Source organism: Leptinotarsa decemlineata, unplaced genomic scaffold (genome assembly GCF_025532065.1).
Source record: "Leptinotarsa decemlineata unplaced genomic scaffold, Ldec_3_MD MMD2_tig00003335_RagTag_RagTag, whole genome shotgun sequence".
Taxonomy (NCBI): Eukaryota; Metazoa; Arthropoda; class Insecta; order Coleoptera; family Chrysomelidae; genus Leptinotarsa; species Leptinotarsa decemlineata.
This window is the reverse complement of record NW_027412587.1, coordinates 3,506,331-3,532,728: the sequence shown is the minus strand read 5'-3', so window position 1 is coordinate 3,532,728 and position 26,398 is coordinate 3,506,331. Positions and strand designations below refer to the sequence as shown.

Here is a 26,398-nt window from a genome sequence, read left to right as displayed (position 1 = left end):
AGTCTGTCCTTTTTCCGAGAATCTTGAGTAATGTTTCTTTTCTTGTTTATATGATTCGTATTGGAGAAGTTTGTTATTGTTATGATATACCATTCTTCATGGAAAATTTCAAATAAATCATTAAATATATTGTGAATAGGGGAGACTGAAAATAAATAAAAACCGACCGTATCAGAATATTTTTCAATATGTCTGAAGAAATAAAGGAGGAAAAACCTGAATTACCCATTAAATCATCCATGGAAATTTTGTCTGAATTATTTAGTACATTTCATGCCAAACCACCTATCATTATCAAAAAGGAAAAATCTGATAATAATAAAAAACATAAAAAGAAAAAGAAACATAAACACAAGGATAAAAAACACAAGAAGAAAGATAAGAAGAAAAGACACACTAGTAGCAGTTCGAGTGATAATGATGAAGTGGATCTTGCAAAAATTCTTATTAAAAATGAAAAAAGCTTGGCAGAAAAAAAAATTAAGGTGGAAGGAAATAATGAGAAAGATGTTGAAAATAATATAGAAGAGGAAGGAAAAGAAGAGAAGAAAGATTCTAGATCTACTAAGAAAATAAAAAGTAAAATATTTATAAAAGATCTAAAGTTGAGTTCTATTTTTGAATCAACTATACAAGAAATACATGAAAAAATTATTGAGCAAGAGGAAGGAGAGGCTTCAGAATCAGATTCCAGCTCGAACCATAAAAAGAAAAAGCACAAGTCGAAATCAAAGAAACGCAGTCGAAGTAGTAGTGACGAACATCGAAAAAAGAAAATGAAAACTGATGATTCAAAAGTAAGAAGAAATGATTCTAGGTTCAGGGACAGAAGTAAAGAAAGAAGAAAACATAGAGAAAGAAGTCGTGATCGTAGTAGAAGTCGAGAGAGGCGAAGTCAGGACAGAGATAGCAGAATGAAAGACACTCATAGGGAGAGGAAACATATATCTAGAGATAGAGACGAATATAGCAGAGAATTGGAGGACTACAAGAGGAGTAGGAATAAAATCAGTGATGACGGGTTTTATAAACCAAGGGAAAGTAATAAGGAAGAGAGAGAAAATAAATGGTTTATGAGAGACAGGTTAGTAATAAATGAATAAATTTATTCATGAAATAGTCACATCCTGATGATACGACTATTTTTGAAGACATATTGTCAACACAAGTATCGAGAAAATATTTCAAATATCAAGAACTTCTAATAATAAATTATGATGAAATTTCTTATTTATTTCCTACATAGGTCGATACTTTCATTTACATTCTTTGATGTGAAAGAATGAAAAACTTTCAAAGAAAGGAAATCAAATTAAAAAATTCTAATAACTGTGGATCATTTTCAGATTTTTCAAATCTGAAATGCAAACAATGATGGAATATCGAATTATCGAAGTGAATCTAGTTTTCCAACAAAAACCCATTTTCGGCTTGTAAACAGCATTATTCTGAAATATTTCTAGTGACTCAAATTCTTAAATACTTTTTGATTAATTGACTTTCTAGAATATATATATATATATATATATATATATATAAAATATATATATATATATATATATATATATATATATATATATATATTATCAATATGACAAATAAAAGTAAGTCATTCAATTTTATTCTTTATATCTTAGAGTATGAGATAATGGAAACATTTATGAATGAAGAGTGAATTGGTTTTGAAAATGTATCCAAAATTATGCTAATGAGGCACTGAAAATATGTTTTTTTGTTGTAATGAGGCATTGAAAATATGTTTTTGTTGTCAAAATATTGGTCGACAAACAAATTTTTATACGTTCCAGGTACAGAGGTTACAACGAGAGAGACAGAAATAATGAAAGGAATTCAGAATCAAGGTTTGACAAGAAAAAATTATTGGAAATCGCCAGAAAAAATGCCATAACCATGATGAAATCGGGAAGCCTTCCAGCTGCATTGACACTAGGACCGCAAGCACAAGAAAAGGTAATAGCAGCAATAAAATCAGGAGGCAAAACAATAGAGGAATTGACAGATTTTTGCAAGACATTATCGAAGAAAGAAGAATTGGGGGAACTATCTAGTTTATCTGAAAAAGATGATAGCGATAGTGACCCTGATAAACCATTCCATCATCCATTCCAGTTGAAGGATAGACCCACTTCCATAACAATGAATATAAAGGTGAGTCAGAAACAAAACTATTTCTTGGTAGACGATATGATGACATTTGAAAATTATTCAATTGATTCAGAACTCGGTTCCGCTTCCAATTAAATCCAGTATGGAAAGGACCAGTGAGCTACGCATTCAGTTTCCCGTAAGCAGCGGTCAGCAACACCGCAAAGGAGAAGAGTGGATGCCTGTATCACCACCAGCAAAGAAGACTGACAATAAACCTCCTCTTCCTGTCCCACCACCAACAAATTCCATTGTTCTACCGATCGAACCTACTCCGGTTCCTCTAGTGGCGCCGCCAGTAGTTTTACCTAAAATTGTAACTGTTTCTGCTCTACCCAATGCACCTCCAGGACCGCAAGTTTTCCCGACCCCTGTTAATGAGGTGAGCTCATGAAATTTTACACTGGTTTAAGAGAAATGTTCATAATTTTATATGTATGAAAAAATACAAAGTTATATATTTTGAAATAAAAAAATATTCAAGTGAAAACCAGTAGTTCAACCTATACATAAAAAACAATTATTTGGAATCAGTTGAAGATACTTGGAATATTTTCAAATTTGATTGTTCCATATTTTTTAGGTCATGATTCTGTCAATCTATAATTGAAATATTGATGAAAATAATTCTCATGACTCATTAACTCCTAATTTTCATACTAGAATAATATGGTACCAGAGTATGATCATCAATAAGTCACAGCCAATCTTTCAGAATTCTGGACCGAACTCATAAAAACATTAGAAACTGTATATAATATAGTGATGGTGTAGTCTAAAAAATATCATTTGACACTGGATATATAAACAATCTCTTTGATAACATTTTTTTTTTGAAGTTAGTAGTGAGAAACTTTTCAATTTTTTTAGGACAATGATTCGGGAATCACATATGGAAATGCTTTGTAAAATATTAGAAAAAACTGATCTGCATTGAAATTCGTATCAGATCATTGACCACATTGTAATGTGGCTTCTATTCATGTTGTTTTTTTTATTTGGGTAACTATATACTGATAATAAGTAGACCCTTATACAAAAATGGTGAGTGAGTTAGTGGGTTATATCATTTGTATTATGTCGGTTTGTTATTTTAAATGTGTTTCTTTTTTTCTTGTTATTTTTTTAAAATATTCGTGTAAATATTTTCAGTTCATGTGTTCATAACTCACAAATGTGTTTAAATATATAAATATTTGTACTTTTATATATTAATGCTTTTCAACTAAAAAATTATGAATAACTATTGTTTCTTTCAATTACTGCTAAGGTTGTCTAGCCGATTCATATTATATTCATTTTTAAATTTTGAAATATACACTTCACATATGCTATAATGTCAGATAATTAGTTCAACAATTTTATCAGTAGTGATAAAAGTGTTATAATTTCTGTAGAAACCAACAAATAATTTATTAAAAACTTATTCATGTTAAAGAAAATTCGTTAGAAGAGAAATAAATAAAATTTGGTTTGGTTTGTCTACAAATATATAGAATCATTTCGAATGTTTCCATTTGACATATTGGGTAAATGTCAAGTTGAAAAACTTTGGTAGTCCAGTGAAATCATATTGTTAAAAATGACTAGATGAAAAGAAAAAACTAACTTTTGGGAGAATACCATCACTCGAAAATTGTCTGGATTCCAATTTATGAAGTTTAAATATGAAAATAAAGAACATGTTGATGATGACATAGATGAATCTATCAGAAGTATGAAAGAAAAAAATCGATTATTGAAAAAGGCCGCAATATACTCCAATTACAAAGAAAAAATTAAAGACTTTAAAACAACTATGAGTTGATCACACCTAATATAGTAGAAAAAGACTTAATAATACAATCTTTGGCTGAAAAATTGGGAAATTTAATTTGCTCTATGTTGATAATATTAAAAATATAAGTTTGATGGGTGATAGATAGTTCTCAGTGCAAGACCATGTTTGCACTGTTTCATTCAGAAAAAATGAGAATTCATTATTATTACTCTCTGTTAGCACATAATGTTCTTCATAGTACAGTCAGTCACTTATAAATTACAAAACAAAAAAATATAAAAATAGAGACAAGTCACATTTTAAAAACAAGAAACTAGAAAACAAGAAGAATTATTGACGACTATTACTTGAAATATATTCACTACATTTTCTTTTGAATGAATTTAACGAATCACAGCTTTTTATATGACTTGGCAAATTATTAAATGCAGTCAGACCAGAACTATACAACGAGTCACAACCTATATGTTCTCTGTTGATATAAAAATTTCCATTTCTATTTCTAGTGGAGTGTGTATGAATACTACTTGTGTAGGTTAACTGATCACTCAGATAATTTGGCAACATATTGTGTTTAATTTTAAATATAAATAGTAGCATATTCAGTGTTATCCTTTTGTTTAACAGACATAATAGACAGTGTTTCCAACATGTATTCCACAGATGTGCGTTTATTACAACTTAATATTGCCCTCATGGATCTGTTTTGAAGCTTCTGTAGTCTGTTTAGATTTTCATTGCTCACAAAATAGAGTAATGTACTGCAATAATCAAGTTGGGGTGCTATTATTGATTTATAAATTGTTAATTTTGCATATTCACTTATTTTATTTTTCAATCTACATAAAAGATGAATTTTCGTGGTTATTTTCTTCTGAATATAACTACAGTGCACATTAGAGTTCAATTCTTGATCTAATACCACTCCCAGATATTTAAAAGTTGTTACCCTTTCAATGATGACATTATCAATATAAATGTTCAATGACAGCTGTTCATCTTGCAGTTGTCTTAAACGATATTTGCTACCTATTAACATGCATTTTGTTTAATTTACATTTGACTTGAGGCCGTTGTCACATAACCATTCGTTTATATTTGATAGTTCCTCATTCAAACATTCTGAGATTTCATTGAAAATAAATATAAGTAACGACATGAAAAAGATTGAGAAATGACCTCAATTAAACAATCAATTTAGAAAAGACAGTTTTCATGATTTTCAATCAAAAAATAAACTGAATCTTGAAATTAAGAACAAATTAATTAACCAAGTCGAAAATCGTAAATCGTAAATATTTGGTCCTAATAATTGATAAAAATTAATATTCTGAAAGTCATATGAATAAAATTAAAGAATTGATCGTACCACTGGTGGGAGCAATCAGAAGAATGAATTTTTTTAGGTACTCCTATAGTAACTCTAATTTATAATGCTCATATTCTCCATCGAATTAGATATCTCATTGCAATTCGGTCATCCTGCACTGAAAGGCAAAAAAAATATATCGTTTAATGAATGAAGCTATGAAGGCAATATTTAATAAATCATGGGATACACCATCTTTGGAACTATACAAAATGACTAATAATATGACTTTGAATAATTTAATAGTCTTTGAAAAAGCTAAATTCGTATATAAATTATCTGAAAATGTCCTGAAAAGTAATATATAATTATTAAACATTTCTAAATTACTTGATCACAACACCTACAATTTCTTAATACATACTACCAAATCATTTAAGAAGTTCTCAATAAATTGACTGAAAAAATAAAACAATCCAGAACCGTTCATATATTTTCCAAAAACTTCAAAACAAATTTTTTAATTTAGAGATAATTATCAGATTATAATTATTTGGATGTTTATATTTTCTTATTATCAAAAGTTGTTATTGATATTTTCTTAGACATTTTTATGAATTTCCTTTCACCAGCATAATTTCTCTCTGGAAGTTTTGTACCAAATAAATAAATAATTAAATTCTTGTATGTAGATATAAGTTTCTTCTTATTGTCTGCTGAGCATAATTCTATAATTTGTATCATACTCAGTTTAACTAATAATTCACAGCTCAGTGTATGTTTCACCAATTTCCTTCTTCTACAGAGGTCATGTTTAGGTTATCGTTCTCACCTTAGCATATAACTATTGGTAAGCCACATACATCCAGTTCACAAACAAGTTTATTATCACTTATTCTTTTCAGGATATGTTACGTAGGGATTTCCATTCTTTCACGAAAGATTTTACTTTGGGAGTTTTGATTCAGGGCTAGTCCAGTGCACTTCCCACTTTTGATATGTCATGTATATCAAAAATATTTTCATGGAATTTAATCCAACAGGGATATTATCGAAATGGTTTTTTCCATAGCTTCTTTGGCATCTTGATCTGCCTGGAATACCAATATGGCTGGGAATCCTCATAAATCACTCATCAACCATATATTACAAGAATGTATTCTCTAAATCAGAGGGTCTGCACTGAAGGGGTTCTTCAGGGCTTACAGAGAAGCCACCTTTGGCAACCTCCAGAAATGAGTGATTCTCAAGTTTTTCAATGCCACCCCAATCCTGTCTCAGTTTTTAATCCGTTCGTATAGATTATATTATTTCACACTCGGATTTCCTTCTATAGAATTTTATCGATATAATATCTGGACAAATTTTATCAATATAATATTTGGACAAATTTAATCTTTTTATAATTTTGGGAGTTCTATTTCCATGTCGGGTCAAGTTCAATTCTGTAGGTGAATTTCACATGGAGTGCAGTTATATATTTCAGGGAGTTCATAATTGGTTGTACTCATCAGTTCTCGCTCAAAATGCATCAGTTAGTCTGGCAATGGATTCTCCTCTGGTATCATCAGATGGAAATATAAAATGAATGAAACCTGTAAAAAATAAAATACAATTGGAAATGCCAGCTACTAAAAATATTTCATTCTTTCAATGTTACTGTTATCTGTATTTTATGCAAATGGTGATATATTCAAGAAAAAGCATTATTTAATATTTCAACTTATTGAGTTGCAGCCTACGGCAGATATTGGATCAATAGTTTCACAGAGACTGACTGCAATTCGTAGATTACAGGAAAACCCCCACGATGTACAGGCTCTCACTCAGATGTACAAGTCCAATAAAGAGGTGAGCTCTAACTTATAATCTGAAATGTACCGAAATACTTATATTTGGAGGACAAAATATAGAAGTTGCGGCTGTAGACTTGTTGCATGCTTGTTATTAATAAACCGTATTATATTATTAAACTTATCTTTCATTAGAAGATTCTGTAGTGTTCCGAGGATCATCTTCTGCATGTTTCCTCAAATTTTTAATAATTACTTTCATAGCTCTTTTGCTTAAGTATACACATTGAGTGCCTTTCCAAATAATTTGAATTTGTTATTGTTTAAGTTCATATAAGAATGGAAGAAACATTCTGTTAACAATTATATTGCTGTATCAATTTCCTAGTGTTTGGGAACATGTTGCAAAATTTGAAATGCAATTCAAAATACAGGGGTTTTGAAGTATTGTTGTACTCAACGAATTATTTTAAATATCGTGGACAGTCATCATCCTTATTATAAAAAAAATATATACGAATATAAAATATTGGCAATAAAATGAATCAACTGATCGGGATTGTTTTTGTAGATGCAGTCATGGGCTACCAGCAAACAGCAGCTAGGTCAGTTTACTGGATCAACAGGTGCTCAAATATTGTCACAGGCTGAGTTGTCATCAGGCTATCAGGCCTGGGCCAAAAAGGTATTTTATCGACAAGTCTATATTATTGTCTTTTCAGATTTTCAGTGCTGAAGAGAGTTTTTCATATTTCCTACTTCCTTTCCTCATTGGCTAAATATTTCATTTAGGTATCCAAATCACAAATTGATCAAAAATTCGAGTAAATTCTTTAAAAGTTGTTTTTGATTATTCGAGCATTTAATATAAATGAAATGAGTAGCCAACTGTCCAATTTGCCTTTGACAAATTTTCAGGTTTTGGATTTTTTATAGAAACTTCTGATTTCTATTTCTAATCCATTGAGGCACAGACCATTTCTGTGCACAGAAGTGGAATCTGTGCCTCTTCGAAAGGCTGGATATTAGTAAAAAGTAAATAAGTGGTACGAATTTCAAATATTTCACTAGAATAGTTAGTGGCGCATAAAAATATTTTATGTAAAATACCATTTTTCAACAAGGATCATTGCATTAGTTTTCTGTTGATATTTTTATATTCTTATCTTCAAGAGAAAGCCAGTATGATTTCAAGTTCTGCATATATCATGTTGATCTATGAAAAAGACAAAATCTGGAAATCAATATCCAGCAAGGAAAATTTCTCAAAATAGAAATCGGTTTTTCGATTTCTAATTTCTGAAATTTGCCACCTGAGAATTTGTTTCAGGCCAATAAAATATTGAACAAAGGTCCAACGCGAGAAGTTTTGGAGATCCACGGTATCAACATCTGGTAAGTCATTGAGAAGAAAAATTGCTATAGTAATAAATGCCATATGTTTTCAATAACCTGACGAGAATGGAAGGACTTTTCATTACGAGCATATGAATAGATCTCGCGTTTATCAGTTGAAGTAAGATTGACTGGCACTCCTTTCTAATCTTTTGAAATATGACCACTGTCTTGATCGAAACTGATGAAGAAATAAAAGATTGAGTCAAACTGTTTTCAATGAGGTTAGTGCCAGTCTTTAGATAAGTTGTCATCCAAAAAACATTTAATAAATTTATATTTATGTCACAAGAAAAAAACAATAGTATATAAAACTATAATAGATGTGAATGTACATTTCATTTCATAATACTTTAAAAAAAGTAATAAATGGAAGGAAATTCAGCCACATATCCAAAACAGAATGAAAAGCCTTCGATTTAATGTTCTGTCAAGGAAATAACATAAGTAATCACCAATAAATACATGCAGTTAAAAATAATTACGTAATATTGGTTCAGTTTAAAAAAAGTAGACTAAAATCTTTCAATATGTATAACAGAAATAAAAATACTTTATTGTCATAAGCTTAGAGTGTTTTTAGCAAATACATTTTGTGGTAAAAAAAAAGACAAAAAGTGAATAAACTTACATAAAGTATGAATTTCATTAGTTAGCACTTCTATTGTCTAATATGATTCTAGAATGAATAGCTCAAATAATAATTATATTAAGCAATAAAACGTGAAATAACAATACAATAAAACGAATAAAATAATCAAGATGCAAAATGAAAATGACCACAGGGTATGAATAAATAAAAAATTAAAAATAAGCAAAAAGTTAAAAAATAAATTGAAAAATTAAAAAGATTTCTAACCATGATAAGGAAACACCATCCGTAATAGCCTCACGAAAACCAGGCAACCAAACGCGGATTGCGATTCCAAGAACTGCATTTACTGGATACCTTTTACGACAAATCCTATATCGGTGAAAATAAGAGGCCATTGCATTGCCAAGCACAAGAAAAACACAGCGAGGAGAAACCAGCCAGGTGGGAATAGCAGAGCATGTTTGGACTCATCAACATAACATCAAGTGGCCCCAAGCTATCATCCACAGAGAAACACTGGTTCAAGAGGAAGTACAAAGAAGCTGTATATATGTTGTCCAATGACGCATTCAGCCAAGACATCGTAGAAATACGCAACATATGGAAACCTGTGACCAAGCGGAAAACAGCCAACTCCCGATAAACCGGTGAAGCGTAGAGAGAGAAGAGGGATAGGTGAAAGCGCATGAATGACCTATAAATAGTCATCTTTCGGAGCAATAGTCCAGTCATCACCTGAAGACAATTGCAGATACTAACAATCAAAACGTGTGAAGTAACTTGGTTTAATGTTTTTGTATTCTTTGCTTATTTTCATTTTTTTCATTTCTTTTTACTCTGTGGTCATTTTTATTCTTTCTTTTTTTATTGTCATTTCACGTTTTATTGCCTGATATAATTGATATTTTAGCTATTCTTTCTAATTTTATTTGTGTCTTCATAGATTTCGAATCATAGTAGAATCATATTAGACAATGGAAGTCCTAACTAATGAAATTCACCATTAAAAATTGTCAACAACTTTTAAACTTACATAACTATGTAAGTTGTAACTAAAATAGTTGAATACATATCATAAAATTCAAAACGAATTCTTAAAATATTCCTCGAAACTATTATAGTGACTCTTAACTAGAAAACTCTTCACTTCCTTTCTAAGTTGCATGCTATTCAAATTAGCACTGTAATCTAGCAGTTTTTATGCTACAATTGTTGTCTCATCAAATGTATTACATCACACATGTAATGATTAATAATTGACTAACAAATACTCATTTGTTAACTCATCATGCTTATGATTTATGCTGTGACGAATCATTTGATAATTGTTTAATGTCATGATGCATTTTTTTCTATCATTTTCCTTATTATAAAAAATACATTTAGTATAGGAATAGTCAAAAGAAGCCGCTGAACAAAAAGTCGCATAGCAATTAATAATAATAAGTAACATAATAAATTTCACTCACATACAATAAACCCAATAATTTTCATGAATACTCCTGCCTACACAATTAGTGTTGGTCCAAATACTATTTATATATAACAAGGTATTAAATATAAAGTAAAATTTACTCATATAGACTGATTACAAGCAAATAATCATAATATAGTTTAAAACTGGTGAATTTGCATTGCTTGCTTTAAAAATATATGGTTTATGATGAAACTGATAACTAATACTCAAACATACAAGTGAGGTTCAGAAAATATTTAGGGACAAATCAATTGGGCTTTGCAATGATGATCATTTGTAATGTAAAAGTACCTATATTTCGAACATAAGGCCCCAAAGAAAAACTCTGTAAAAACTAATAAGTTTTATGCAGGTTGCATTGTCTTATTTTCCAATAGAGATACAACAAAATTATCTCATGCAGCTCATTGTCTGGTCAGAGACTACCTTGGACAAGTGGCGGTTTATAGTCTTATTCATTCGTTCCACCATTCCATCGGACTGTGGATGTAAAGATGTGGTTCTGGTCTTTCGAATGTCCAACAGTTTGCATATTTCTTGAAACAGGTTGGACTCAAAATTTCTGCCCTGGTCCGAATGCAACTCCAATGGGACACCGAATTGACATATCCATTCCTTTACCAGGACGTCAGCGACGGTAAAGGCTTCCTGGTTGGACAGGGCATAGGCTTCTGCCTACTTGCTGAAGTAGTCCATGGCTACCAGGATGTATTTGTTCCCATGGTGGGACTCCGGGAACGGGCCGGCGATATCGATGGCGATTCTCTCGAAAAGACTACCCACGTTATACTGGCGCATTGGAGCTTTCGGTCGTATCCTAGGTCCGTTACTGGCAGCGCATACATCACACTTTCTGCACCAGTCCTTGACGTCGGCTTGACAATTAACCCAGTAAAACCGTTGTCTTACTTTCTGGAGGGTCTTCGTTACTCCCAGATGTCTTCCAGTGACTCCATCATGGATTTCTTTGAGCACCTCCCGTCGTCTGCTCCGGGGTACCACTGTCTGGCACCTTTCTTCTGCACCGTCTTCAGACTCCAACACCCGCTTCAGAACCCCGTTTTCCAAAGTAAGGGAGTTCCATTGTGCCCAGTAGGACTTGACCACTGGCGAATAACCTGCTACCTCCTGCCACGATGGTCTTCGATTACTTTTCTTCCATCCGATGACTAAACCAAGATCTGGGTCTTTCTCTTGGCCTTCCTTGATCTTATCATCCTCCCAGTTGTCGTCTACAGCTGTAGTTCTACAAGTAGCTGCTTCCTTCTCCTCTGCTCGTCGACAATGTGAGCAGTCATCGGGGCAAGGTCTCCGTGATAGGGCATCTGCGTTTTTATGGCTAGTCCCAGCTCGATGTTCTATTTCGAAGTCAAATTCTTGTAATCTCTCAAACCAGTGCGCTACTTGGCCCTCGGGATTTTTGAACTGCAGAAGCCATTTGAGAGCTGCATGGTTCGTTCTCAACAGAAATCGTCTTCCATACACGTATTTGTAGAAATGCTCTACACCTTTGACTACGGCCAACAGTTCTCGCCTGGTGACACAGTAATTACGCTCTGGTTTACTGAGCGTTTTACTGAAGTAGCCAATAACTTTCTCCTGTCCATCCTGGATTTGAGAAAGGACTGCTCCAAGTCCCACGTTGATGGCGTCCGTATCCAAAATGAACTTTCCGTCAGGTAGGGGATAGGTCAAAACGGGAGCGTTGATCAAAGCTCTTTTCAACTTCTTGAATGAGTCTTGGCATTCCCCAGACCACTGGAACTGGATCTGCCCTTCTGTGAGGCGGGTCAATGGTTTGGCGATGTTGGCAAACCCCAGCACATATCGGCGGTAGTAGGTGCATAAACCAAGGAAGCTCCGAAGCTGATGTATGTCTTTTGGAATGGGCCAATCCTTAACTGCTTTGATCTTTTGTTCGTCTACCGCCACTCCTTCCCCAGAGACAACGTGGCCAAGGTAACGGACTTCTTTCTGGAACAGATGGCATTTCTTGGGACTCAGTTTTAATCCAGAACTCCTCAGACGCATAAACACCTCGTCCAGATTTTTCAGGTGGTCGTCGAACGATTTTCCGACCACGATTATATCGTCGAGATACACTAGACACGTCTTCCATGAGAGCCCTTTGAGAACCGTCTCCATCAATCTCTCGAAGGTCGCTGGAGCATTACAAAGCCCGAATGGCATAACCGTGAACTGCCACAATCCTGAGCCGATGGTGAAAGCTGTCTTTTCTCGATCTTCTGGGGCCAATTCAACTTGCCAATATCCACTCTTCAAATCCAAGGTCGAGAAAATTGTGGAGCCGGCTAGCGTGTCTAGGGTGTCGTCGATTCTTGGAAGAGGGTAGCTGTCTTTCTTTGTAACGTGATTTAGTTGGCGATAATCCACGCAGAACCTTGTCGAGCCGTCCTTCTTCTTCACTAACACGACTGGGGAAGACCAGGGGCTGTCAGAAGGTTAGATGACTCCTTCTTTTCCCATATCGCTGACTATCTTGTCTGCCTCTTCTCTCTTGGCAAGAGGGAGTCTTCTAGCCGATTGCCGGATTGGTCGGGCATTCCCAGTGTCGATTCTATGCTGAACCACATTCGTTCTGCCGCCTTTTCCTTCTCCAATATCGAATATTTCGTGGTACCTCTTGACTAACTCCCTCAATTTAGATCGGTGAGTTGATGGTATGTCTTTGGAGGAAATGTCAAGTAACTTGTCCAACTCTGTAGGCAAGTTGTTGGCTTGGCTAACTGAACTGCGTACACTCCGTATGACAGAGGAAATGGACGAACAGTGCCCCAGCATTGTTCCCTTCTTCAAGGTCCCGGGAAAGTAGTTGACATTCATGACCCTGACCGGCACAACTTTATCAACACGCAACAGGGTCTTCCCCAGTGCGATTCCTCGTCCAATTTTCTCGTCATGTATCTTGGGCTCGAACATTACCACATTCCCGCTGCTCGCACCACCGTCCAAGCGAGCCTCTAGTATGGTTTCAGCCTTCTCAGGTACGCACACGTCTTCGGCCAACAGGACTCTAATCATCTCTTCGCTTCTTCCATGAAGCACCAGCTCTTCTCCGCCGACACGTAGGACGCCGTCTTGAAAATTCAGCTCGAACCCTCTGGAATTCATTATGTCCATTCCAATGATCGCATCGTCCTCGATGTCCGCCACCAATGCACGATGTTTCAATTTTGTGCTGCCCAACACCAATTCAATTGGTAGTTCTCCAAGTACATTGGCTGGCTTCCCTGTTGCAGTGCGTAACTTCCAGCTTGACGGTTCAATTCTTGCCGGTGTTTTGGCAAAGGTTGGCCCAAGAATGGTTCTCGTCGCACCTGCATCTAGCAGCATGGTGCAAGGCTCGTTGTTGATGAGGCCGTCTACGTCGTTGGAGAACGGCAACATATGCGTTTTTTACGGGGGCTTGCTGGATACAGGTCGACGATTGCCCCTTCTCATCGACCCCCACTAGTTTTCCTGATTTGGTGTCGATTCTTTGAAAGCTGGACATTTGCTACGCACATGTCCAATTTTCCCACAGTTCCAGCATCTTATATTTTTCCTCTCAGGCAAAACTTCTTTCATTACTTTTCTGATGGTGGCCTCAATATCTGCAGGCACTTGTCCATCTTCCGCGATAGCTCGAACTTTGCTCTGGCTCTTGCAGGATTGTTTTGCAGCCTCAAACTCCAGAGCGCTTGCCAGTGCATCCACGAGATGTTTGAGATGAGCTAGCGCCTCGTTTCTTGGTCGCGAACTCCATCCAAGAATGCCTGAACTGCTAACCGCTCCATTATATTTTCGGGTGTAGCAGGATATGCCAGACGGCCAATCGAGCTATGTCGGCTTCAAACTCCTGTAGGGATTCTCCTGATTTCTGGCAGCGGTTCTTGAGCTGTGAATGGTAAACGTGCTCTAGGTGGGCCTGGTCGCAGCTTCGAATTGTTGGTGGTAATTTGCCCAAGGAGTGTTTCCGTCGAACTGGGGCGGCTTCATGGAGAACTTTCCCGGTTCAGAACTGAGTTTGACATCTTTCAGTTCCGGAATTGAGTTTTCAGTAACCGTTTCTGTGGGGTGGGCAGAATTAACAATTTTGTTTTGCAACCTGCTAATTGTTTTCTTTATCTCGCTGATTTCTGTCTGAACTCCGCCTTTGATTTCTTCTACTTCTGTGTCCATTTCCTTCCTGATTTTATCTATCTCTGTCTCAATGGTTCCTATTCTTTCTTCGAGTAGGCTCCCCACACTACAAAGCTCTTTCTTCAAGCCTTCTGCATTCTCAAGAAGTTCTTCCTTCAAGCTATTCGAATTCTCTAGAAATTTATCTTCCAAACTTTTAGAATTTTCCAGAAGCTTCTCCAGACTTACCGAATTTTGTTGAAATTCATCTTTTAAACTCATCGAATTTTCCAGAAGCTTCTCCTCCAGGCACTTCGAATTTTGTTGAAATTCATTTTTTAAACTCATCGAATTTTCCAGAAGCTTCTCCTCCAGGCACTTCGAATTTTGTTGAAGTTCATCTTTCAAACTCTTCGAATTTTGTTGAAGTTCATATTTCAGCGATTTGGTGTTCTCCTCAAGTTTGCTCATTATTGAACTCCAATCAACCCCAGAAACTTCGAATAAATATGTTTCGGGATCTTCTCCTGATTCAATCAAGTTGTCCCATATAGTCTCTTCTGGAGTACTGATTTTTTTCCGGAAGAATCTAGTTCTCTCTCCTCCAATTCTTGCTTCAATTCGGCGACTTTCAAGTCCACTAGGCGCACTTTTCTTGAACACATTTTAACTCTTACTGTCTATTTTACTCAAAACTGAATATGTCCACTTATTTGATGGAGTCCGAAACACTTATTTATTTTCACAAGTCTATTTTTCGCGAGAAAGGTCTATCAGTTTATGTTTCCGTCGTCCGGTACTGTCCGCTTCGCGAAACACAATGAATCACCAGTCTATCTGCGCGAAAGTGAGAAAGTTTTATAGTCAATTTCACCGTAATACAAAAATTGTCCACCAAGCGCTCACAAATTTATTTTAAAAATCCACTTCTGATCACCAATTGTAACGAATTAAAGAATTAACTGCCTTAATCAAATTTATTTTTAACAATATTTCACTATCACAACTAATTTATATACAACTCTTAGTAACTAACGCTTAATTTATCTTCACAATTAGATTCCTTTCTTTAAACGCACGATTCACTTTCTAAGTACAGACTACTCCTCGGGACGGAGAGCGACCTTTTTATATCGTCAACGAACGTTCCGGATCTCTCTGCGGATTTCGGGACCCATCCGGACCTTTCGCGCTGCTTCGCGATGCGTCATGCGTTTGCTAACTGGGACATCGGTCAGGGCCAGCTTCAGATTCATTACAATATGTTTGTCTTGATATTAAATGTTTCGCCATTTAGTAGTAGGTGAAGATATTGACTTCATATTCTAGGGTTGTGAAGTATTCGTCAGGAGCTTCAAAATGATGTGTCACAAGACCCCCCTTTCCATTAAATTTTTTTTTCCCAGGTGGCGCTCAGTAGCCATCTTGAAAGTTTCATCTGTCAATTTCACTTCAAAATAAAGTATTCATGCATTAATTTCATTAACCCAAATTTCAATTTTTTGAGTTGACCCGTTCAAAGAATAGAAGGGGGGATATTAAAGAAATGCACTGTATAGATGGAAGTTAAAATTGTGCTGCTGTTGGTTGTTACGTTGTTACAATTCATAGATTCTGTTAAAATATACAGCTGTTAAAGGATTACAAAAGTTGTTTTATCGATAAATTTATGTTTTGGATAGCTCATAATAAGTAAGATGATTTTATAAATTATAATGCCCAAATTGCAGCAGTATTTCTCTGCGAGTATAAGATTGTGTATTTTAATGTAGTTTCTTCTTCGGCAATTGCAGGATGCATTTCAGTAAATATGAATTCTTGAAGAAGTTATTAATAATTAATGAAAATTTTAGTATTACTGATTTTTTTTCTTCATTATTACGTATAGGATCAACTTCAAACTGCTGCTCCTGTATCAGGAGGTATGGGAATGCATCTCCTTCAGAAAATGGGTTGGAGACCCGGAGAAGGTTTGGGTAAAGAAAAATCCGGGGCACTAGAACCACTCCTGTTGGAGGTAAAATTGGATAAGAAAGGTTTGGTTGCTAATGAGGAGCAACGCGGAAAGAACAGAAAAGTCAAAGGTGCACCTGTCGTGAAGAATTTACAGGGCAAGCACCCTGTTTCCCTGTTGGGAGAGTACGCGTCGAAGAAAAAGTTGGGTGCTCCCCAATATATTTTGGAGTTTGAGTGCGGTCCAGATCACAAGAAAAATTTTCTATTTAAGGTGAAATTGCTTTTTTTTTGGAATTGTTTTGTTCAGTAAATCATTTAAATCTTTTCATAATGAAATGCAAACTTTTGTTTTCAGACCAACTTTCGAAAAAAAACAATGTTGTTTTCAATCAGACTTAGTACTAGAAAGACACATGACAAATATGATATGATTTCAAAAATTTCATTTGAAGTATTAACTTGCATTTCATGTTGTATTAATTTTTTTTAGGTTGTACTTAATGGAATGGAATACAAACCAAATGTAGCAAGTAACAATAAGAAGGAAGCCAAGGCAAGCGCAGCGACAATTTGCCTACAACAAATAGGGCTTCTGCCTCCTTGAATATAATTATTACATTCTGAGTAATTTTCTGTTGTAAATAAATTGTTGATTTTTTGTGTTGTCCTATTGATTGAACTAGTGGTCCCTAGTGCAATCCATTGCCTCTCCCAAGAAGCCCCGCGGACTCACTAAGGTTTCCCAATGATCCGTACTAGGTCTTATCTTATTCCTTATACATGTGAAATATCTTCCTATCATAAATGAAAGAAACTTATACTATTTGTAAAAGATACCACTTTATTGGGCATGGAATAGCTTGTATTTTCAAGAATACAAGTATTGATTGAAAAAAAGTAAATTGTTGGTATGACATGGTATTATTTTTTTTATTTGAGCAAAGCTTTTGACCTCATTGACCATGACATACTGTTATACAAATTGCAGTTTTATGGTATACGTGGCTCTGCATTGAATTGGGTTGGATCTTACCTGACTGATCGTAGTCAGCTGGTCTGTGTGAATGGAATGAATTCTGAAAGAAAATGTATATCAAGAGGGGTACCTCAAGGTTCTGTTTTGGGACCCTTTTAATTTTTTTGTTTTTATAAATGATCTTCCGAAATTTTCTTCAAAAGCTATTATTTTTGTGGGCGACACTAACATCTTCGTATATGCGGGAACTACATCCGAACTAATTGTCAAAGCTATCAAAACTGATCAGACTTCTGAGTGGTGTTCTGTAAATAGCCTGCTGCTAAATCTCAATTGCTCAACTTTGTTACTAAAAATACAACAATTGATAAAAGCTATTTGGTTAGATTAAATAATGAAACTCTACATCAAGTTATTTGTACTAAATTCTTAGGTGTTTATATTGATAATAAACGTACCTGGAAGTTACATGTTCATAGTGTCAAACTGAAGCTCAGTAAACACATATATTTACTTTGTCGGATAAAACAAACATTCTCTCTTGATCTTCTCAAGCTTTTATACTACAGTTTAATTCAGTCAGTGATTTCCTATGGTCTTGAACACTGGAGCTTATCAGCTAAAGCTGATGAAGTTTTTACTACTCAGAAAAAGGTAATCAGAATTCTGGCTGATGCATCTTCAAGTGCACACTGCAGGCCATTATTCATTCGTTATATTTGATTAACAATGCCTAGTTTGTATATCTACCAAACTCTAATACATATATAAAAAAAACAATATTTCAATTATTCTTAGGAATGAGCAAATCCAAGAACATTTAAGCTATATTATAAGCTTAGTGAGGACATTAAATCCTCAAATATCAATGTGTTTAAAAGGCGACTCAAGATTTTTTTATTGCGAAAAGCATACTACTCTGTGGATGAGTTTCTCCTTGAATCCTAATTTGATTGTAGCTTATTAACTTTTTTTTTTAATGTATTTTTATGTTTGACCTGTTGAATCAGCCAGCATTTCATGATGATGTGTTTTTGTCTAATGTGATTGTGAAGGAAAACTGATTTAATAAATGTTTGATTGATTGATATGTTTTAACTTCAGCAAAACCAACATGATATTCTCTGCCTTCAAACTCACTGCAAAGTAAAGAAAAACATCTGAAAAATTCTTGTAAATTTGAATTTATAACTATGAAATTTGTTGATCATATAAAATACCTGAACAAAAAATTTTTATCCAGCTGTTATACCATTAGACATCATCAACGAACTGGAAACAACTATTATTTTTATTATCGAATCTCACTTGAGATATGGTGTCGCAAACAGTTGATACATTCAGTTTTTATTTTACATAAAAGAGCAGCGAAATACATCTTTTGAGCAAATATTGGGACCATTTGAAACCCTTATTCAAACTGATCAATACAGTTCATTATATGATTTTCACTATAAAGGGTTTTAAAAAAACCGCTACACGTGTTTCGCTATACAATAGCTTTCTCTAGCATTATTGAGGCTTGAGAATAAAAATAAAATTGGTTACAAAAAGTGCATATTGAAAACGATTTCAAGTGTAATACAATGAAAAGCAAACTATGGAATTCCACTTATTAGATTTTTTCAATTGATATTTAAATTTTGTAATATTGTTTCTGAAACTGAATTATATAAAATGATCCCATCGACTTTATCCAAAATTTGTTTGTATTTTAATTTTTGTCAGAAATTTTCAAATACGGTATAAAAAAGCATACTACAACATAGAAGAATTATGTATTAATTAAAATTCGGGATTGTCATTAATAGGGTGGGACACACGATACTGCCCCAAGCTGTATTACACTGTTTTTATGTTTTTCAATCTAAAAATATGAATAAAAACCCCATTGAATTTTAAAAGAATATTTTTAGATGATGACTAGGTTTTCAAGACCTCTCATGTTTATAAAATATTTAAAGTTTGTACTAGGTATATTCATTTAGTTGTATTTCAAAAGTTATTTTGTCAACATAAAAACATTTGAGAAAAAAAGTTTTTGGCTTTCTACTACTCCACCTTGATACAAAAATGAGGGAATCTTCCAAAGAAAGGAAGGAAGATTCCCTCATCCATTTTTTGTATCAAGATGGAGTAGTAGAAAGACAAAAACTTCTTTCCCAAAAATTAATCACCCCTAAAAATATAACCCCTTCAATTCAAATTTGGGAAAAGTTATGTCTCTCTTATTCTTCATCTCTTAGCAATATAATGTGGACATCTTCCAAAGAAAGAAATTAATTTCAAAAAAAACTCTTCACAAATATCTGTATAACATGCAAAGAAGTAACTATGATAATATGAAATACTTAGATATTCTTTGAGCCAATATTGTAATGAATTTCCTTAGTTTAACAAGTGTTGAGGTGTTAATGGTACGTCCAGATGCTTTTTAAAACCATTTCAGATCATCTCTAAAGACATTCATGTATAAATAATAACCCTTTTAGTTTTGAAAATGTAGAAGAAACGTATACAAAAAACACTTTATTGTGAAATTTTCACTAAACAATTTTACAAAAACGCGAAACATGTGTTTCGTTTCTGTAAAAGTGTTTTTTGAATACGTTAGTTATGGATTTTCAGGTATCCGCCAATTCCATCATATAATGTAGAAAATGTTGAGAAAAGTTCCTTAAAAATTTTTCAGTTAGTGATATCTAATTAATTCTTAATATATCCACTGCCTTGAAAGTTCCCTTCATCCATGAATTTAGATGCATCAGGTGGTTGAAAAGAAAATTCAATTTGCTTAACGCTTCATTGGACAGACACATGTGGTGTGGTTAGTGATAAGGTAATTGTAACAGAAAGAGGACAGAATTCCTTCAGTAACCGCTCTATGCTTGTTAGGGGATGTACGTTCCTATGAATACGTACGTTTGTTTCAGAAATACTTTTTTTCATTGCATCTACAATTTTATAAAACATCACATCGTGATGTTCAAAATGTGTACTTATTTGTGTTTTGTGTTCGGTCTCTTATATGGAAGTCGCGACCTGTTTTACAATCCTCAGGTAAAAATGTACAATATCTCATTTCACAAATTATTTTTATAAATTATTTCATTGGGGAAATAACTTTGAATAATTTTTTGAAGTGTCTACTTGAAATGCCTGCGACAGCAACGAAAATTTTCAGAGAACCGGAAAAGTGCGACTTTTGTCGCAATATTGCAAACGTCGATAGAATAGAAAACATTTCTTCCACCGATTTTCATTCAAAATACGCTCTACTGGGCAAGCCTGTTATTGTATCCGATGGAATGAGAGACTGGTCGGCACAAAATGAATTCTCATTTGAATTTTTCCAACGTCTTTATCAAAATATTCATGGAAAAATCCTGTCAAAGAGTTGCCAGTTCTTTCCTTATAAAACTGAGTTTAAAAATTTGAGAGAAGTGTTCGAAATGTCCAAGTCCAGAGCAAATCTTGTCCCTGGAGAAAAGCCATGGTATGTTGGTTGGAGCAATTGCATGGATAAAGCTGGACAATATTTAAGGAAGTATTACTCTAAACCATATTTCTTGGGCAATTATTCAGAAAATATTGCTCTCAGCTGGATATTCATGGGCGGCCCCGGAGATGGAGCACAGATGCACGTGAGTTGGGATTTATATGTGAGATCTTCAGAAAAAAAGTGTTTTTAACTATAAATATTTATTAGCATGAAAACTGATGAATTTTATTAAAAGTATGTTGTCCAAGAAAACTTCAAAACTCTTTGGTTTGTTGAAATAAAACTTGATGATTCGGAAAGTATATTTGAGCATTCATTAAAAATACAAGTGACCCGACCTGGCTCCGCACGGGTGTAATGCTGATACTAAATATACAGGGTATATCTTGACGAGTTAACGCGATCTATATATAGAAAACTGAAAGTAGGGCGATTCTGAAAATTGATAGGATGGATGAAAAACTAATGGAGAATTCAACTGAAATATTTTCGTTGAGGTGACGTTTTGGCTTTCACCGGAAGTGACGTCATCTTTGTTATTTTTAATGACATGTATTTCACCTCATTTTTGAATTCTTCCCATGATTTAGATTCTAACTCATCTATCAAACCCTATACCCAAAATGAACCGTTTTCGAGTTATTCGAGTTTCTTTTAGAAAAAGCGATACATGCAGCCTCTCGAACATACGTCATTTTCATGTTAATTAACATTTTTAGAAATCGTGATGATTGAAGGTTGAAAGGTCACGCATCATTTTCACGTACACTGATCCAATAATTAGGATCCAATAAGCGAATGAGAAAAATTAAAAATGCCACCTTTTTAAATGGGAACCCCCATTTTTTTCCTCGAGGTTCAATTCTATTATGAAAATAAGCCCTAGTTATGATACACTTCCCTATATCCAAAACTTATAATTTTGGTGATATTCCGCAATAGAAGTTATTATCACGCGAGGATTTACATTTTCACCCCCCAATTTTGTCCGATAAAATTTCTTTATTGCCTAGTTTCCATTGAATATCTCATGAAAAATAATTCCATATTCAAGACAAAAATCATGATTAGAATAAACAACAATTTCAAATTTATTTCAATGCTAAACAAGAACATGTGACACTTTTGTCAACCGCTTTTTTTATTGCAACAAATATTCAAATACATTGCCTCCAACTTCTAAGCATTTTACACTTCTCTGTATGATATTTCCTACAACTCGTTTTATCATGTCCGGTGGAATAGAGTTGAAAGCAGTACGAACTCTGTGCTGAAAATCTTCTTTTGTCGTTGGCTTGTTAGAATACACTTCGTTTTTTATATAACCCCAAATAAAAAAATCCATTGGAGTTAAATCGGGCGATCGCGGTTACCATAATTGAGGACCGTCGGTTCCAAACCACTGGCCGTAATAAGTTTCTTCTAAATACATCTTCACCATTTGATGATTATGTGGAGGTGCTCCATCATGTTGATATCAAATTTTTCGATGGTCAGCGAGCGAGATTTTTTTAAATATCTAGGTATCGTTCACCTGAAAATAAAAATACCTGTTGGTCTGTTATGTATTTTCTAGATGCTATAAATGTTTATTACATAGCTACCTTGATGCCATTTTCTTGAGTGATGTATTTTAATTTGTTTAAATCAATGAAACAATACAATTCCGATACTTTTCAACTAACCATTTAAATTTTCGTCATAGAAGTGAAGCATCACTATTGCGTCGTCTTTAACAGCGCAGTAAAAATTGAAATTCCAACGGTCTTGAAATTGACGTTCCCGAACTGAATGCGAGTTTGTATCGCTCCAGTAGTGAGAATTCCGCTTGTTGAATATCCCATTTCTGGTAAATTTCGCTTCGTCGCTCCATATAATATTCCTCAAAAATTGGTCGTTTTCTTGATTTTTCATAATGAAGAACTTCGCAAAGTTAATTCTTCACTCATAATCGGATAGCTTCAGGCCATGGACTAAAGTATGAGAAACGGATGCCATTTATGTTTTGCTAATATTCTCGCATGGACATTTTATTCAATCCCAAATCTCGTGCCGCATCTTTCAAATATGCTTCTGGAAAAGCAGTGAAGTACCCAAGCACTGTAATCGCATTATTTCCATTGTCAATCACCGTTTTACTTTTGATAATTTTCCTTTCGAACGATCCAAAGTTCTTAAGATTGAAGATTAATCTTCTAATGATATCTGGAGATGGTTTCGGTTTTTCTGGATTACTTGTAGCATAAGCATCACATGTTCTTGTTCCATTGCATTCGCCATAAATCACCAATAAGTTAAATAAATCGTGATTATTATAACCAGCACGAGCCATATTGTACCTTCTGAGAGCACGAATCTGACAATAAACAACTTTATCTCATTTGTCACCAAACATTGTGTTGAAAGATGGACAGCAGCCTAACTATTAGAAACATCAACATTTCGGAAAAGTATGTAAATATAATGGAATATCTCCAAAATTATGAATTTTGGGTATAGGGAAGTGTATCATAACTAGGGCTTATTTTCATAATAGAATTGAACCTTGAGGAAAAAAATGGGGGTTCCCATTTGAAAAAGTTGAGATTTTTAATTTTTCTTATTCACTTATTGGACCCTAGTTTTTGCGCACCCTGTGGATTATTCAGTGGACGTGAAAATGATGCGTGATCCGTTCAGCCTTCAGTTATCACGATATCACTGCATATTTTCAAAAATGTTAATTTACATAAAAATGACTTATGTTCGAGAGCAGGCTGCATCTATCACTTTTTCTAAAAAAACTCGAAAACCTCGAAAACGTTTCATTTCGGATATAGGGTATGATACATAAGTTAGAATATAAATCATGGGAAGAATTAAAAAATGAGGTGAAATACAGGGTGTGCCATTAAAAATAATAAAGATGACTTCACTTCCGGTGAAACCCGAAACGTCACCTCAACGATAATATTTCAGTTGAATTCTTCATTAGTTCTTCACCCATCCTACTAATTTTTAGAATCGTTCTACTCTCAGTTTTCTATATATAGATTGCGTTAACTCGTCAAGATATACCCTGTACACATAAACGCGAGCGGTAGCTGCTAATCATAAAGTGATATAGGGCGAAGCGCGGCTTTCGACGTGCTATTCATAGGCACGTGCCCCCCGGCCAGTACCGCCGCAACCGCTTGTCCCTACATTTTAAATATGTAATATCTTTGAAAATATTCATTTAGGTACTTCAGAGTACTGTAGAGGTGCTGTAGAGGGTCATATTGATTTATATTAAATGCACAATGTATTTGAAGTACCTAATTGGATAAGGATTAATGCTGTATTGCTTAAAAATCGCCTCGTGAATGAGCCATTAATAAAAAATGGTTATTGTGGGTTATCCCTAAGAGATATACATGTATTATCGAGGACTTTTTTTGTAGACCCTCTTAAGGTGTACAATACTGTAACAGGGATAATTTTGTATAGGTTCTGGGTAATAGTAATGGTGTCTCAGAATGCCTCAGTTTATTGCTGATTTTCGATAACGACTCCAAAATACTAAAAATTTACTACTTTCATTAATACATTCATTTTAAAGACCACAATTATCACTCACCTAACACCAGGAAGAAAAATTCGCTTTGCAAGATTTAACAAATAAATTTTATCCCAAAAGGCTGTCAGCTTGGTGTGCCGGCATCGAAATTCACAGAATAAAGTTTGAAATAAAAAACGAAAAGTCAAATAAAAAGGAAAACAACAAAAACCTTATTACTCGCCAATGCTGAATTGCGACTAATTATTTCGCAGACGGTCAACTAGTACCATCTGGCGATAAATAGCACAGGATTCTTTCCTATGCTACAATACTTTAGTCTATTTTTTTCATCTCGTAGGGTTCAGCCAGCGTTTGCAATGTAAGCACAAAAAATGTGTTTATTCACATCACATTAGAAACCTCTAAAATTAACAGTGTTCCTCTACTATATAAGGAATGTTATATATACATATACACCTTCCTCTTGAATCACTCTATATATTAAAAAACCCCACATCAAAATCCGTTGCGTAGTTTCAAAGATCTAAGCATACTTAGGTTCAGACAGCGGGAAGCTACTTTGTTTTATACTATGTATTGATTATTGTAAATGTTTCAATTTATGAATAAACCAACTGTCCATGATAATAATTAAACAATTTTCACAAACATTTTTTAATTCTAGACACGTTAACACTGTAGCTTCATCGGTAGTAATATATTACACCCGATACTAATTAAAAAAAAATCACAAACATTTTTTTATTCGAGATACGTTTCGCTATTATCCATTATCAAGGGAAAAGAATGATTATCTAATCGAATGATAACTAGGTAATCATCATGTAAAACATTTGGAATTGATGAAGCTTTTGTTTCAAGTGATCATCTTCAAGAGGAAGATCAACAGTTTGATCTTTCTCTTGAAGATGATCACTTGGGGATCGAAACACGTGTCAAGGTGTTAAAAAACGGTTTGGTGTTGGGAAAAAACTCCTGTAATATTTATTACTACACCAAAGGTTCAAAACAGTGCATCACAAGTAATATTTATCTTTATTTTGTAGGTTGATAATGTTCTCTATCCATCTTGGCAAGCTCAGCTCAAAGGTAAAAAACTATGGAAGTTAGCCCCTCCTCCAGAGTGTTACAATGTTTGTCAAAATATTGAGGTTTTGGTCCAGCCCGGAGAGATAAGTAAGTAGAATAGAATCCTGTCGATGATGACTACAGGATAGGTCTGATTGCTCACACAATTGAGTGCAAATCCTAAACTCAAAAACAATTATTTATTCATTATTTCTTTTCTTTTTTCAGTTGTTATCGACACAAACCGATGGTATCACCAAACCGCAGTTTTGTCAGAAGTTGTGAGCATTACAATTGGCTCTGAATTCGATTGAAATATCGAATTTTTTGAAACAACTCTTGATATAAATTATCAACTACCTTACTTTAAACTTAAAAAGTATAAAATGATGGCCGAGAGTAGCAACGCAATGGAAATCCAGCATGCAATATTTCATACAATGTAATTGCTTATTCAAGAAACACTTAATTGTGAGATTTCCACTAGACAGTTTACAAAACTTACACACGTGTTTTGCTATACAATAGCTTTATGAAGCGTTTTCATCGAGCGTTGAGTATGATACGCTTGATAAAGCCATTATTGTACCTATAGGGAAACACGTGTTGAGATTTTGTAAACTGTCTAGTGGAAATATCACAATGAAGTGGTAAGAATCGAATGATTTATTGAAAAAATTATCATGTGATAATAAAATGACCTTGTCTCTCTCTTAAA

The 26,398-nt window shown here is 34.2% G+C and overlaps 2 protein-coding genes and 1 long non-coding RNA gene across 4 annotated transcripts; 2 read left to right on the top strand and 1 right to left on the bottom strand.

Annotated features, from left to right (window-relative positions):
• Window positions 1-17,257, top strand: Son (Son RNA binding protein). 2 transcript variants are annotated; one of them, XM_074177955.1, is made up of 7 exons: window positions 1-1,084; window positions 1,809-2,169; window positions 2,240-2,548; window positions 6,993-7,106; window positions 7,620-7,733; window positions 8,379-8,443; window positions 16,526-16,680. In XM_074177955.1, the coding sequence occupies exons 1-7, from the start codon at window positions 189-191 to the stop codon at window positions 16,635-16,637; spliced, it is 1,971 nt and encodes a 656-aa protein (XP_074034056.1). In that variant the 5' UTR covers window positions 1-188; the 3' UTR covers window positions 16,638-16,680. The 2 variants fall into 2 exon arrangements, with proteins under 2 accessions (XP_074034056.1, XP_023011542.1); XM_023155774.2 differs by lacking the exon at window positions 8,379-8,443 and adding an exon at window positions 17,084-17,257 and having other exon boundaries at window positions 2-1,084; window positions 16,526-16,864.
• LOC141483372 (uncharacterized) lies at window positions 5,731-25,610 on the bottom strand. The gene is made up of 2 exons (XR_012466050.1): window positions 24,670-25,610; window positions 5,731-6,850 (listed from the first exon to the last, which is right to left on the bottom strand). It is a non-coding gene; the product is annotated as an uncharacterized lncRNA (long non-coding RNA).
• Window positions 19,478-26,398, top strand: LOC111501863 (uncharacterized). The gene is made up of 4 exons (XM_023155776.2): window positions 19,478-20,629; window positions 20,713-21,213; window positions 25,659-25,788; window positions 25,909-26,398. Exons 1-4 carry the CDS (start codon window positions 20,468-20,470, stop codon window positions 25,992-25,994), a joined length of 879 nt encoding a protein of 292 aa, XP_023011544.2. The 5' UTR covers window positions 19,478-20,467; the 3' UTR covers window positions 25,995-26,398.